The 16391-nt window shown below is 41.0% G+C and overlaps 1 protein-coding gene across 2 annotated transcripts in view; it reads left to right on the top strand.

Annotated features, from left to right (window-relative positions):
* SLCO5A1 (solute carrier organic anion transporter family member 5A1) overlaps window positions 1–11878 on the top strand; it is a 147241-nt gene extending 135363 nt beyond the window's left edge. For both annotated transcript variants that reach the window (XM_002758978.5, XM_002758977.5), the window contains 4 exons: window positions 1151–1310; window positions 3858–4099; window positions 7322–7386; window positions 10899–11878. In XM_002758978.5, the coding sequence (XP_002759024.3) occupies window positions 1151–1310; window positions 3858–4099; window positions 7322–7386; window positions 10899–11356 (925 nt within the window). In that variant the 3' untranslated portion in view covers window positions 11357–11878. The remainder of the gene's footprint in view (window positions 1–1150; window positions 1311–3857; window positions 4100–7321; window positions 7387–10898) is intronic.
* Window positions 11879–16391: the final 4513 nt, after the last annotated feature.

Here is a 16391-nt window from a genome sequence, read left to right as displayed (position 1 = left end):
AGTCAGGTGGTGGGTTCACTGAAGCCCAGACTTCACTACTACACAATATATCCGCGTGACTAAACGGGACTTTTACCCCCTCTAAATCTATGTTAAAAAAGATAATGTCTGGTACATAGCAGACATTCCAAAATATTTGTTGAATGGATGGATAATGGATAAATGGATGAAGGATCTGCTATTGCTAACTCGTATAGTTTTGGGAACAACATTTCATCCGTGAAACACAAAAATGGTGGTCACAAAAGCAAAAGAGGTCATGGGGTATGAGCAGTATGGCGCCCTTTCCTTCTTCTGTGGATCCACCAGGTGCTCCTCTGCTCTTCCACCGCCTTTGCTCACACGTCTCTCCCTGGCCCTATATCCTTACCTGCCTTTCCTTCCCTCTTTATTTGTTGCCTGAATTTATTTTCTTCGAGTTTTCCATATGGCATCGTTTCATTGTATCAGACACCATGATCGCAAGAGAAGAAATCCACCATATTTGATTGTGGATCCACACCTGGGCATTCCCAAGGGAAGATCTGCTTAATCTTTATTCTCTGGTTATTTAAGTCAAACTAGCAATGTGACTCCTAATCATCTTTGAAAATACTTCCTTTTGATTTTCTAGAGTCCCATGTCCCATGTCTTTCTTTGATAATTTATTCTAGAATAAAAGTTTTTGGTCAAAGGAACCTATATTAGTAACTGTGGCAGACGGCTTTTAACTGTAATCATATGTTCACAATGATGTTATTGATTCAATACTAAAACGTATTTCCTCCATTTTATAAGAAAATTGAGGTACAAATTTGTTAAGATGTAGAGTCAGGTGCCTACAGTAAGTGACTAGTTATATTAGGGTTAGAATTACAGAGCCACATGTTGAGACCAGATTCATAGCACCAAGAGGGAGGGTAAAATTTAGATGAGCCAGTCATTTGATAAAAAGCATTGAATCTGTAGTACCAGACAGTTAAACATTTTTCTTTATGTTTTGTTTTAAAGTCAGAAAAATAATTTTCGAGGGTGGCTGCTTCAGATATCATGGCTTTGATTTGATAGGAAGAATATTTTCTCTAAATGTACAAATGATTAATTTCAAGACCTTTCCTACGAGTTTTATTTTGGTAAGTGTTGCTCATGATCTGCTTCTCTTCTCTCTTAGACCTTCTCTCACCATGCCCCATAGGAATCTGACAGGAAGCTGCAACGTTAATTGTGGTTGTAAAATACACGAGTACGAGCCAGTGTGTGGATCAGATGGAATTACATACTTTAACCCGTGTCTGGCTGGCTGTGTTAATAGTGGTAATCTTAGCACTGGGGTGAGTATATTTCACAAGTTCCTCTTCTGTTAGTCCAACATCCTGTGAGAAGGATGTGAGGAAATTCATATGCAGCCACAACGACTTCAGTCTTTCTTTTCAAGAGCTTCCAAGTAGCCTACAAAATGCCTCTGACGCAAACCTAGAGGAAAGAAAATTATGCATTGCTATTATTTTTTTCCCAAGTATGACTGGAACATTTGGATGCAGGGATCTGGTTTCATATCAGCCCTCTTCTACTTTACATTCTGTGCCAACTCAGTGAAACGTGATAAGGTTGAGCTCTAGGCCTCCCGTTTGTTTCTCTGACAGTGCCCTTGTGATGGATTTGAAGGTCAAGATGACCACATTTGGTGCTGATAGAACAGAATAGGAAAGCACCTCCCCTGACTGGAGTCTGTGAAGATGGGCGATGGCCATTTTTCATAGACTATCAGTTCAGTTCAGGCTTAAAAAAAAAAAAAAACTTTGAAAGCAAAGATATTTCTGACAGTTCAAGAATAGGCTATTTTGAGAATTCCCTTGCCTGTAAATTATAAATGGGCTGTAATGCTGTGGGAGAAGGTTTTCATATTCTGCTCAGTTTCTTATGAAGCCTGGTTTGATTCTTTGCGGAAGAACAGATTGTAGGAATTTCTTTCATTAAAAGGTTCAAATGCATGTGCTTGTTCTGTCCAGGTGATAAGGGACTATACCATCCATTGAGTGTTTTGGGGATATTGTTTTTGAGTCTCAGTTTTAAACTGCAATGATGAATTGAGAATTCCTGTTGTTTGTTCCCCATTATATAATTGGTGAGCTCCACTGTGTCACCATGTTGAAAGAGGCAGTGAGATCTGTTCTTTTGGTGGCTAAATCCTTCCTTGGGAGTGAATGCTTATCCTTTAAAAACTGCCAAGCAGTCTTTTGAGCATGACAGCCAAACAGTGTCTCATCTTCACACATTTTCTTACGGCTGCTTCAAGTGTTCAAAGGTTGCAGTGGGAGCCAGTTCAGCTGATGTCCATTCAGTGAAGAGAAGCATAATAGGAAGGTTAATCGGCTGATTTAACATTTGTTGGTTTTGTTTGTTTGTTTATTTGGTATCCTGTGACACCCCTCAGTGTTTTATCTTTCTCTTTTTATTTGCCTTAAGCAGAAATTTCAGTAGTTAACACAGAAGACTTGGACTCTTGCTCTTCTGTATCCTCAGTCCCCTAGAATGACACCTGGCATGTTAGTGTAGGGGCTCATGAATATTGGATGGAAAAAGTAAACAAGTGAATTTGAGCTCATCGTCTGACTCTGTCAGAGTCCGGGAGCAGTACTGGGTGGAGACTGCAGTAGCTAGACCCAAGTTACATCCACGGAGTTGGCTGCTCTTCTAGAGGGTGTAGGGCACCAGCTAACTAAAGGGACTAAAAAGATGTTTAAAATGGATGCACCCAAACGTACATTAACTTAGCCACTGTGGAAGGCAGTTTGGAGATTACTCAAAGAGCTTAAAACAGAACCACCACTCAACCCAGCAATCTTATTACTGGGCATATATCCAAAAGAAAACAAATCGTTCTACCAAAAAGACACATGCACCTGTATGTTCATTGCAGCACTGTTCACAGTAGTAAAGATATAGAATTAATCTAGTTGCTCATCAGTGGTGAATCTGATAAAAAAAGTGTGATAATATACACCATGGAGTACTACACAGCCATAAAAAAGAATAAAATCATGACCTCTGCAGCAACATGGATACAGCTGGAGGTCATTATCCTAAGCAAATTAATGCAGGAACAGAAAACCAAATGTCACATGTTCTCACTTATAAGTGGGAACTAAGCATTGGGTACTCATGGACACAAAGATGGAAACAATAGACATTGGAGACTCTTATAGTGGGGAGGTGGGGAGGGAGGTGTGAAAAACTGCCTGTTGGGAACTGTGCTCACTACTTGGGTGATGGCATCATCTGTACAACAAACCGCAGCATCGCACAATAGACCCATGTACTAAACCTGCACATGTACCCCCATATCTAAAATAACAGTTGAAAAAGAAAAGAAAATGGAACACCAATGAGATGTTCACTAGTACTGGTGCTGAAGTCATTACGGTTGCATTATGAACTATCTGCATTTACTAGATGTTTACTTTAGGGCCCACTGTGTGACCAGAGTTGTGCTTGGTTCTCTGTGAACACAAAGAAAAATAAAGTTGGTTCTGTTTTTCGAGGGGCTTCTCTAATTGGAGAGCCCAAGAGTGAACAGCAACTGAGGCAGAATGTAATGATGACAAAAGTGAGCATGTGGAATGTGAATGGTATTGAATGTTGAAAGCTTCTCAGAAAAGTTTAGGTTTAAACACTTTTGAGCAGCAGACTGGTTTTGTTAGACGCACACTTGAGATCTTTACTGTTATCAATGAGGAAGCTATTTTCAATGAAATATTTTGTGTTTTAAAGAATATTTGAGCTATTTTAGAGTATTTTAACTCAACTTCATCTTTACATTCCTACGCCACAGTTAGCTTTCGAGGGGCACACCACTGATCTTTATTTTGCTCACTTAGATACGGAATTATACAGAATGCACCTGTGTCCAAAGTCGACAAGTGATTACTCCGCCCACTGTGGGACAGCGCAGTCAGCTCCGTGTGGTTATTGTCAAGACTTATCTCAATGAGAACGGTTACGCCGTGTCTGGGAAGTGTAAACGGACCTGCAATACCCTTATCCCATTCTTAGTTTTTCTTTTCATAGTCACCTTCATCACAGCATGTGCGCAACCATCAGCCATCATAGTAACACTCAGGTGAGAACAGCATTCCACTTCTCGGGTGGGCTCTGTACTTAGAATTTCCAGAGCACATAATCCAGGACAAGGGGCTGATGTGGTAAATCAGAGAGCAAAGCAAAATTAGCATGTGCAGGAGGGCACTCAGCTATTTGCCTGGTGAACTTAGGAGGGATTTTTCCCTATCAGGAAGGGAAAGGAAGGTTGTAACGTTTCATGCTTTGGAACTTTCTTTACTCAGTTGGGTTATATTCTTACTGTGTAATGAAACTTCTTTGGGGTGTTTTTGATTCCTGAAGTCTCTGCCCGATGAGATTCAGCTTCAGGAGTTGAAAGTCATCACTGTTAGCTATGAGAAGCTGGAACTCAGAGGAGGGCAGGAAGTAATTTGGGAAAGTTGCTAAATTGTGCATACAGCAAAGGCTATTATCTTCAACCTTGTAGATAGTTAATACCTTCGAGATCAGTGGTGGTTTATGCTGGGCCTGCAATTTGAAATGCTGAGTTCATTAATTTTACCATCAGAGTTAAGAAAAGGGTATACTGGGGAATGTAATCTCTCTCTCTCTCTCTCTCTCTTTTAGTTTTTAAGGCTGTGCTTTCTTTGCAGTATCTTGTTTGGAATTTTTTTAATAAGAGGACATGGAAGCTACTTTTGTCCTATTAAAAATGGTGGCACTGATGTTCCTGGACCAAACTGAGGGTTGGGCTGCTACTTTCTGCATTGCAATAATGAGATGCAGATGAACAGGGGAGGAAGAGAGTTTTTATTTCTGTAACTGGTCACAGGGAGAAAGCCTGGAAATTATCCCCAGACCAACTCAAAATTACAAAGTTTTTAGAGCCTATATACCTTCCAAGCTATATGTCTATGTGTAAGTGTGCATTCATCTAAAGACATAAGTGATGAACTTCTTTTAATCTATAACTAAGGTCTGAATCCCGAAGACCTTCTTCTGGAGCCTCAGTAAATTTACTTAATCTAAATGGGTCCAGGTGCTGGGGCGATTACCCTTATCTTGTCTCCTGGTAAATCACAGAGGTTTGGGTAGTTCCTTCATACCCCCAATAAACTTGTCTGTGGAGGCCTGGGGAGTGTTTTCAGATCCCCAATAAAACTTGTTTAATTCTAAATGGGTCCTGTTAAGAATTCCTTCATTATTTTGTCATGCTTTAAGGCCCAGGAAAAACTCCTGGTGGGCTTTTTGTTACATTCCACCCTTTGTGTAAGGGCACTGGCTTTTTTTTTTTTTTTTTTTTGACAGAATCTTGCTCTGTTGCCAAGGCCGGGGTGCAGTGGCATAATTTCAGCTCACTGCAACTTCCACACCTCCCGGGTTCAAGCGATTCTCCTGTCTCAGCCTCCCGAGTAGCTGGGATTACAGGCATACGCCACCACTCCTGGCTAATTTTTTTGTATTTTTAGTATTGTACTGTTTTGTATTTTCACCATGTTGGCTAAAATGGTCTTGATCTTTTGACCTCATAATCTGCCTGCCTCAGCCTCCCAAAGTGCTGGGATTACAGGCAGGAGCTACTATGCCCGCCCTAGGGACTGGCTTTTAACATTCAACTTAAGCAGTCACTACTGAAACAGTTGTTATGGAGACCTGTCACACTGATACATTCACATCAGTGTGTTCATATTTGCAGTAGGGTCTGCAGTGGACAAAGGAAGGAACTGGGCAGCGTGGTGAAGCCAGAAGAGCACACCCATGGGTCTGGGCAGCTTCAGGGGATTTAGGGGGTGCAGTGCAAGAAGGGAGTGAGGAAAGGGAGTCAGTTCTTACTCTTCCTCCAGGCTCCTCGGATGCCACAAGGTTGGGCACCTTGCAGGAAGCGCCTGCTGTGATGTCACTGCAAGGGCGGTGGGCTGAGGCAGGCATGTTCTGGGTTCTTTTCTGCTTGGTGCTGAATCAGGCATTTCCCAGCAAAGCTGTTCATTGACAGCCAGATAGTAGCGCATGAAAGGCCCACTGGTTTTTTACTCAGTTTTTCCAGCAGCAGATATTTATGGAATAACAACCCGTGTGCAGTGCTGTGCAAATTGCTATGAGAAATAAGGAAATTGGGGAAGAGATGACAAGGGCACTGGTCTTGGCAAAGTTCCCATTATGTACCATAGTCTCATGGGTATGTGATGAAGAGGATAAGGTACTGCAGCATTTAAAAAGATACATGAATCATTCATAAATTTACTCAAATAATCTAATTCTTTGCACTTTAATTCTTCAAGAGATGTTAAATAACCCATAGACAGGCTACTTTTTCTTTTAGTCTTCAAACATGGCAAATCACCAACTGGCTTCTCACCTAAACTTTCAGAAAAGGAGCCCTTTAATCTTTGCTAATTACAAAACCAGTAGGCTTCAGTCTTCCTGTCACATGGGAATAACTTGGAGCATAAATTTTTAAAAAAGAAAAAAAGACCCAATTGGAGGGCTTATGCTTTCTCGGATGTTTGCCTTGTTTCCTATATACTTTTGAAGATACTCTTATTCTGTACTCTTTTTATTGTTCTGGAGGAATTATTGGGGTAATTCTCACTGTACATATCTACTATTCTGGAAGATGCAGGTAGCCAGTGAAAAAAAAAAGACCCAGTATTGAGGATGAAATTCTACAATTAAAAAACTAGGGCCAGGCGCGGTGGCTCAAGCCTGTAATCCCAGCACTTAGGGAGGCCGAGGCGGGTGGATCACGAGGTCAAGAGATCGAGACCATCCAGGTCAACATGGTGAAACCTGATCTCTACTAAAGATACAAAAAATTACCTGGGCATGGTGGTGCATGCCTGTAATCCCAGCTACTCAGGAGGCTGAGGCAGGAGAATTGCCTGAATCCAGGAGGCGGAGGTTGCAGTGAGCCGAGATTGCGCCATTGCACTCCAGCCTGGGTAACAAGAGTGAAACTCCGTCTCAAAAAAAAAAGAGATCTGATTTTGGAAGCTCAGTTAGGGGCATTTCAGCTTCTTCAACCAAGAGTCTTTGACCCCCCTCCACCAGTGTTTATGTAGAAACAATTAGAGTTAGTTTCTTTCGTGTCTTCAGTGGGGAGACCTTTATTCAGTGATTTAGCCAACAGCAATCTTGGGTGGCTATTGTTAGTAAAATGTATTGAATCAAATATTTTGGTATGGCATCTCTTTAGTCCCTGCTCTGCACAAGGCAGACTTGATTTATCATTCATTTTCTTGGGGCTACTATTTAAGAAACATTTCTTTCTTTCCCTTCACTGTAGGTCCGTGGAAGATGAGGAGAGGCCTTTTGCACTGGGAATGCAGTTTGTTTTGTTACGAACACTTGGTACGTCCCTGAATTTCCAAGGGTGCCTCTTAGTTCCTCTTTGCAGATAGCAAATTTTCACTGTCTTTTAAAGATGGCAAGTCGTGTCATTTATTATCATTAGTAAGATTTTACACGTTAGTGATGAGGGTACAACTTCCTTGTTTTCTGATTTGAACTAGAAGCTGACAGGCTCTGTCTCTTGATGAAACAAAGCATAACCAAAGTTAAGGTAGTTGCTTTTTCATTATGAACATAAACTTGGAGAAAATTCCCCAGAGTTTTACACAGTAAGAAATAAGAAATCAAGCAATTTGTCATGGATTTTTAATTCTGACATTTTGATCCCTTTATGGGTTAGTATGAAAGCAATAGAAATTGGTGTTTATTTGCGAAGTTTTCAATTCCTTCCTTCTTTATAGTAATTTTATTGGACTAAGCAAAGAGTATACCTATCAAGTTTTCTAAGAAAAATAAAAAACTTTAGATAGGAAAAGAAAGGTCCCCTAAGTGACTATAGAGACTGCCTTATAAGTCTGTACTTATCAACAAGAGAAACTCAGTTGTGCTGTGTCCATGTGATAAACCACAGAGTCCATGTGTGCAGGAGGAATATAGGTCTTATTTTTACAAACACCACATCACTCTGTGAGTTCTTGAGACAATGAATGGGAAATAGGCATGTAAAGTACAAAGTTCCTTTGATCAGTTTCAGTGTATTTTTAATTGACTTCCTGGTCATCAAGCTCATTTTTCCTTTTATAATTTTTTTAAGTGGCAGTCTGTCATTTTCTTCAGCTGTTATTTTCTCCCCAGTAAACAGTATCATTGTCTACAAGACGAAAAAATTGCTTTTTGATTCAGATTTCTTATTTCCGTTTTGAAGAGGTAATGTTTAAAAAGGGCATTGTCTGACCCCTTGAAGCACTAATCCCCTGGCATTCTCCATTTGTCATATGTCGTGGTTGATAGCTGAGTCCAAGAATAAGCACTTTTCAACAAGCCCCAGAAGGAAAATGCTTCTAGTTCCATTTAAAGAGTGGCTTGTTTTGTCGGTACTAATAAGACTTCAAGGGTACCATTTTTTAAAAAGCATGCTGTTTACAGGAAATCCTGACACACTTAGATACAATTAAAAAGTCTGCCTTGGGCTGGGCACAGTAGCTCATGCCTATAATCCCTGCACTTTGGGAGGCTGAGATGGGTGGATCACCAGAGGTCAGGAGTTCGAGACCAGCCTGGCCAACATGATGAAACCTCATCTCCACTAAAAATACAAAAAAAAAAAAAAAAAAAAAATTGGCTGGGTGTGGCTGTGCATGCCTGTAATCCCAGCTACTCAGGAGGCTGAGGCAGGAGAATCACTTGAACCCAAGAGGTGGAGGTTGCAGTGAGCCAAGATCATACCACTGTACTCCAGCCTGGGCAACAAGAGCAACACTGTCTCAAAAAAAAAAAAAAAAAAAAAAAAAGTCTGCCTTATTGTTCTTGTTAAAAGTTAAACAGTATTATTTAGAAAGAAGAAGATTTGTTAACCAAAGAGGTGACTCAATAAAAAAAGAAAAAAATTTTTTTTGAGATGGTGTCCTGCTCTGTTGCCGAGGCATAATCTCGGCTTACTGCAACCGCTGCCTCTAAGGTTCAAGTGTTTCTCCTGCCTCAGCCTCCTGAGTAGCTGGGATTGCAGGTGCTCACCACCATGCCTGGAAAATTCTTGTAGTTTTTTTTTTAGTAGAGACGGAGTTTCAAAATGTTGGCCAGGCTGGTCTTGAGCTCTTGACCTCAGATGATGCGCCAGCCTCAGCCTCCCGAAGTGCTGAGATTACAGGCATGAACCACCATGCCCAGCCGGAATAATAATTTCTTCTTTTTGCTGTGCCCCTCTCTGATACCATGGAGTTGGGGTCATTTGATATGATTTGGAGGTGAGGGTGAGTCGATATATGTATGCCACAGCATCAGGAATAAGTGGAGGGAGGGCATTTATTATTTAATTCAATTTTATTTTAACTTCTATAGATTGTCTAGTTGGGCCAACAAGCCATTTTTTTTTTTTTTTTTGAGACGGAGTTTCGCTCTTGTTACCCAGGCTGGAGTGCAATGGCGCGATCTCGGTTCACCGCAACCTCTGCCTCCTGGGTTCAGGCAATTCTCCTGCCTCAGCCTCCTGAGTAGCTGGGATTACAGGCACGCGCCACCATGTCCAGCTAATTTTTTGTATCTTTAGTAGAGACGGGGTTTCACCATGTTGACCAGGATGGTCTCCATCTGCTGACCTCGTGATCCACCCGCCTCGTCCTCCCAAAGTGCTGGGATTACAGGCTTGAGCCACTGCGCCCGCCACCCCCCCTCCAAATTTCAAAGCTGAAAAAGAGTTAAAAAAAAAACCAAAAACTGCAGTAATGTTAAAATTAAACCAATAGATCTTATTTTAAATAAAAACAACCTATTAAAAATGTATCACTCACAGTTTCCTGGGTTATCAGCTCACCTGTCCTCTCTGCCTTCCTCTTTTCTGGCTTTCTTGCTGGCTCTCTTCCTCTTTTCTCACTTTTTGTTACTTCCTTCCTCCTCCCTCCTAGCATTATCTTCTGTACATTTTTATTGAGGTCCTTGGAATGCAAAGAATAAAAGGCACAGCCCCTCCTTGAAGAAGTTTACAGAGTAACAGATTTGCAAACAATTAAAATGCTATATGATAGTTAATAAAACCAAGGTAGATACAAAATGCAGTGAGGATATGATGGCACCTGAGTGAATCAGGAATTTAAAGGGGGTGTAGATATTTGCAAGGTGAATGAGTTTGGGAACATCTTGGCAAAGGGAATAGCATGTGATAAAAGAGTGGATACACTAGGTAGAGTTTTTTCTTATGGTAAGGAAATGTCTGTATCATAGGCCAAACGACGAAGCTGCTATTCATCTCAGATGCTTTATAAGCTTCAAAGATGAAATTTATGCCATAATAAAGTTCCTTTATAGTTTCTTAGATATATAAGTGCTTCTATAAAGTTGCCGTTTTATGTGGTGTCTGATTTACAGGAGATGCTGCTTTTCTTATATTCTTCCTGCATCTGAGGACTAGAACCCAACCCACAAGAACTAAGTGTATTGAATTTTGGTGGGTAAGAAAGGATTCTAGTATAGCCTCTTGGATATTTAATGACAAGATCCAATTTTTAATTTTAAAAGGATTCACTAGTTGTATTTTTAGCAATACCCCTTTTTAGCTTTATTGTGGTATAAATGACAAATAAAATTTATCTATTTAAAGTATACAACATGACGATTTGATCCTAAAAATCAAGAGCACATTCTGGGTTGCACACTAGGGTTTGAGTGTTTATCATGTAGTGAATGCTTTTGTGATAAATCTATTGTGATCAAATGTGATGTGTCTTAAAAAGAATCAGGTAACACAAGAAAATCCCCCCCCACCCCCCCGTTTTTAGAGCACACCTTGCTAGTTTACGAATCTGTTCTCCCTTGTAAGAGACGCTGAGTCTTGTGTTTTCTTCTTCTCCACCCTGTAGCATACATTCCTACTCCCATCTACTTCGGAGCAGTCATTGACACCACCTGCATGCTCTGGCAGCAGGAGTGTGGCGTGCAGGGTTCTTGCTGGGAGTACAACGTGACGTCGTTTCGTTTTGTCTATTTTGGTTTGGCGGCCGGCCTCAAGTTCGTGGGCTTTATTTTTATTTTTCTGGCCTGGTACTCCATAAAATACAAGGAGGATGGCCTGCAGAGGCGGAGGTGGAGAGAATTCCCCCTGAGCACTGTCAGTGAGAGAGTGGGCCACCCCGACAGCGCCCGGACTAGATCTTGCCCAGCTTTCGGCACCCAGGGAGAATTCCACGAAGAGACTGGTCTGCAGAAGGGGATCCAGTGCGCAGCGCAGACCTACCCGGGGCCCTTCCCGGAAGCAATAAGTTCCTCCACAGACCCGGGGCTGGAAGAGAGCCCCGCTGCCCCGGAGCCACCCTCCTGAAGCTTGAAAATGGAAGTATTTAGTTTTGTTGGTTGAGTTGAAAATGGCGACTTGAGAAACAACCGTGCCTTCTATTCTTTCTTTTTTTAACCTCTACAGACACAATCCTCAAACCAACAAAACTCAGTATACACAGCCGCTATTCATTGAGGGCTGGATACCTCAACAAAACTGAGAGCCTTTCCCCGCTTCTCTCCAAGGAGCCGTTCAGCTAGATTTGTTCCCATTTCCGTTGTGTTAATTTCAAGCGCATGCTCCCCTACGGTATCGGCTGACGTACACGGTTAGCGAAATCGTGGGTAGGGAAATGGCGGTGCATATCATTAACTAACACTCCAATCACAGGTGAGCTTGCCTAGGACTTTGCATTTCCAAATCAAAGTTTTTAGAGATGAACACCTACTGTGAGTTCTGCTACAAAGCACAAATGAATTTGTCTCAACTATGCAATTTGATTGGGAAAATGTGCATGCAGCATGTTACGTTGACTTTCACAGAATAAAGCAGATCTGTTTTTGAAAAGAGGAAGCTGAACTTTCCATCCAGTACTGTTAATAGCATTTTAAGCCATAGCAGAGTTATAAATCAGGTAGAATTTTTCAAATGCTTCAAAGGAACCATAGGCATAGTGTGGTAGAAGGAACAGCTATTTCATGTCATAGGACACATTCTCTTTTAGTCTGCCTGTCCCATCATAAGGTAAAGAGGCTGCTGAATCATAAATCTGATAGCTTGAATATAAACTCCAGTATTCTTTCATAAGGGGCTTTAAAACTAGTGTGCTAAACAATATGGCTAGAAACTGAAATTTGAAATGTATAATAAGGAAAGAAAATGAAGTCTTTCTTATCTAAGGAAATTGTTGCAGAAATTTTCTTTAGCTCTTATGGGCCCACAAAGTCACTGGGAAAAGTCCCACTGAATATTTTAGTTATGTCTTGAAAGCACTGGCAAATCTGTGTGGTTTTCTTTTTTCTGGACAGAAAATTGCTGTGGTTGCTCCTGAAAATGAGTATTTATATCAGGAAACTTGTGCCTGGGAAATGAAAACCACTTGGAGGCTGGACGTGGTGGCTCATGCCTGTAATCCCAACACTTCGGGAGGCTGAGCCGGGTGGTTAATGAGGTCAAGAGATGGAGACTATTCTGGCCAACATGGTAAAACCCTGTCTCTACTGAAAAATGCAAAAATTAGCAGGGCGTGGTGGTGCACGTCTGTAGTCCTTTGGGAGGCCAAGGCAGTTGAATCACCTGAGGTCAGAAGTTTGAGAACCAGCCTGGCCAACCTGGTGAAACCCCGTCTCTAGTAAAAATACAAAAATGAACCAGGCGTGGTGGCGTGCGCCTGTAGTTCCAGCTATTCAGGAGGCTGAGGCTGGAGAATCGCTTGAACCCGGGAGGTGGAAGTTGCTGTGAGCTGAGATGGCACCACTGCATTCCAGCCTGGTGACAGAGCGAGATTCTGTCTCAAAAAAAAAAAAGAAAAAAAAGAAAAAAAAATCAATTTCAATATAGGAGGAGGAAGATCTGTGCTCTGGACCAAAATATGATCTTAAGTAATTGTTGAAAATTATGTAAAATAAACCAGTCCGTCCTATTGGACTCTACTTTATCATAGTTAGAATTGTTTTACACTCCCCTTTGATTCCTGCCTACTGTAAGTTTCCAGCGGTGATTCCGAGAGAGGAGTTGTCTGTTCCTAAATGCACTTTGGGTTCACTATGTATCATTCTTTTCAGTACCTCCCAGCACACTGCTTTGACTTAAGCACCATACAGAATGCTTTCTACATGGGTCTTTAGATAGATGCTTCCTGACACCACTAACGGTTTGATAGCAAGTTAGCTCATGGGTTCTGGCTGCAAGGGAGTGTAAGGGCCAAATCCTGATATAATTGTGAATTGTTTTCGCCAAGGAGCCTATGCTCATGGAGGGCTAATTAGGGAATCAGCCTGTTTTCCTATTCCGGTTTACCCTTATTCCCAGAAGAGATGTGATTGACAGGCTGTTCCATGATTGAGGCTTCTGCTGTCCATCTCTGCTTGACTGCACAGGTGGAATTGTGCAAATACTCCTGGTTATAAGGCTGTTTCCCTCTCTTCCTAGGAAGGACATTGGTCAAACATTTCTCTTGGTTGCATGCAGTTTGTGTTAATACTGTTAGACTGAACAATGTCTACAAGGGGTGGAGCTAGTGGTCTCAGGGGCTAAGGGCTTCCTTCTGGCTCTTGGGCTTGGTTCTCTGGGAGGTGAGGAGTCTTGCTTGGCTCACACTGTAATTGCAATGGTAACTGTCAAACTCTGGCCAATGTGGCATATATTGGAAGTATTTAAAAAAATCCTGCTGATTCAGAAAACCTTGCTGATTGACCTAGTTTCTCCTCTGGGGCCTCAAGATTCCCCTTTACACTCTATGGGAGAGCCTTGGTCCTTTAGAGGAGAAAGGTACCTTTGGTGTGGGAGTTAAAGCCAGTTCGGTGATCACTGACCAGGTGCCAGGTATCTTCAGGTGTCATTTTACTTGATTACCATCTGCCACTGCATGAAATCCTTTGGGATGCTTAGGCCAGAACTCAAAGAAATGGGTCTGAAATGTGCACCGCAGTGTGAATATTGTCCTTCCTCAAGTATCTGCTCCTTATAAATAGCAGGTATTTCATTCATGTGTTGTTGGCAAATGTAGACTAAGTAGTAAAAATCATGAGGAAATAAAGTTTTGGAATATGTACCAATTAAGAGTTGTGCCCAAAACACTCAGGGCAGTGGTAGCATCATTGGAATATGACATAGTCAACTGAAGTGACTATTTTGTAGATGATACTATTTAATTGTATATATAGGGTCTTATATGCTTGTTAATAAATTGATTACATTACTTTATAGTCACAGCTCCTATTAGAAGTTTTCATGAAGACTCTCCATGAGCTTAGGTTCAAATTACTTGTTTTGGAAAAGGTCATCTTGTTCTTTTGTAAGCTGTAAATTCATATATTATTTAGCCTTAATATGCAAATACAATATCCATGAGTTCAGCCTATTAATTTAGAAACTCCCAGGAGGTTAGATGGGTGGTTGGGGCATATTCTTTGGTTATTTTCATTAGCACGACATCCTTATGCTTTATAGGTGGATTTAATTCTTGAAAATATTCAAAAGTCATTCAGAATCAAGGTGTTGGGGATGGAGAGAAAGGAGAAACAGACAGGAAACAATTTAGCATTTGTTGAGTGTTGACGATTTGTAGAGCATTTTGTCAAACACTTAATATACATCATCCATTTTAGTTCTCTTAATTACCTTGCAAAGATTTGCTTTTTATTTTTTGAGACAGAGTCTTGCTCTGTCACCCAGGCTGGAGTGCAGCGGTGCAATCTCAGCTCACTGCAACCTCCATCTCCTGGATTCAAGTGATTCTCCTGCCTCAGCCTCCTGTGTAACTGGGATTACAGGTGTGTGCCACCACACCCAGCTAATTTTTTTCTGTTTTTGTTAGAGAAGGGGTTTCACTGTGTTGGCCAGGATAGTCTTGAACTCCTGACTTCAAGTGATCCACCGTCTGGGACTCCCAAAGTGCTGGGATTACAGGCATAAGTCACCACACCTGGCTGATTTTATTATTATTTTTTAAATAAAACAGATATGAAGCAAGTCTCAGAGAGGTAAAAAACTCATTTAGGATCGTACAGAATGGCAAAGTCAGGATTCAGACAGAGATTTATCTGACTCCATTATTCATTTTTTACACTACAGAATGCATACAATAGCTTTTGGTTAACAAAGGCAAGGTGTGACTATAAAATAGGAAGGTTAAAGCATTTCATTTTTTTGGTGTATTACTGTTACTGAAGAGTAGAGAGGTTTTTTGTGTAAATAAAAAAAAAACTCTAGGAAACATCTGTAGGAAATACCAACATTTAATGTTTAACTAGATTTTTAAGGTAAATTTACATTGATCTAGCTAAGTGTTATATTAAAGTTGTTTGTCATAACATACCTCAAATATTTATTTATAGTTCATATTTAATACAGAACAAATCCAGCCTTCGGGTTAACATCAGGTCTTGGCAGAGTTTCTGAAATGAAACACTATGAAGAAAGGTAGTTCAGATTTGCTGAATCTGAGCTTTGGGGATTTCAGGTGTATGATGTTTTTCTTTCTTTCTTTCAGAATATTAACATTTCTATTAGTTTTTTTGATGAAAATGAGTTTTAAGATTCTTAATGAGGGTTTTAAATGAACACATACAAAATACATATCAAGCCACTGATCCCGACTGTTCCCTTTAGTCGCTGTGACATTGTGACCTTTAGTGGCATGCACTTGGAAATGTCAGCCTTCAGAGAAGGGGGAGTTGGTTACCTTGAGTAAGGCCTCGTGGATGTCATGGCAGTCCTCCATGTTCACCAACCACCAGGAAAATTCTTCTTCAGTCCACAATGCCAGCTTGCGTTCTTTGGTGGACTTGGAGCCAGAAAGTTTCTTTTTGGCCCTGTTTTGTAGAAATTGTGCATGTACCAAAGAGAAGCTTTAGAGTTTGAATAGAGCTGAAGGGAATTCCCTAGTGCACCCAGGAGCAGGAGGCAAGCCCAAACCTCGGGTGGTAGCCAATTATATTTTTTGATGGTGTATGTTCTTAAAACATCAGAGATGGCACAGCACATGAATATAACTATCGATATCTAGGTGCATAGTGAGCATTCTAAGTAGCAGATAGATACCAAAATACTGTTTAATCCCAGAATTGCCTAAACTGCAGGGTTTCTCGTTCTCTGTTACACAGACCAGTGGGTAGCCTTTCCACACATCCGTGTTTCCTCCTCCGTAGTAAGAGAGTGCCGTGGCTGGCAGACAAAGTTAGTTGCCTCCTGCACTTTACCTTTTCGTCTTTTCTCTTCTTCACCTTTTGGGATGCTGCTGACTGTATCTGTCCCAAACTTCTTTTTGCGTTAGAATCAGATCTGTGTATGTTTGAGGAGGGTTTATTTTAAAGACTTCATTTTTACTCAGCCCTAGGAAGGGTCAAATATGACAAAA

The sequence above is a fragment of the Callithrix jacchus genome, chromosome 16 (assembly GCF_049354715.1).
Source record: "Callithrix jacchus isolate 240 chromosome 16, calJac240_pri, whole genome shotgun sequence".
Classification (NCBI taxonomy): Eukaryota; Metazoa; Chordata; class Mammalia; order Primates; family Cebidae; genus Callithrix; species Callithrix jacchus.
The sequence above is the reverse complement of the archived record's forward strand: the minus strand, read 5'-3'. Positions and strand labels throughout refer to the sequence as shown.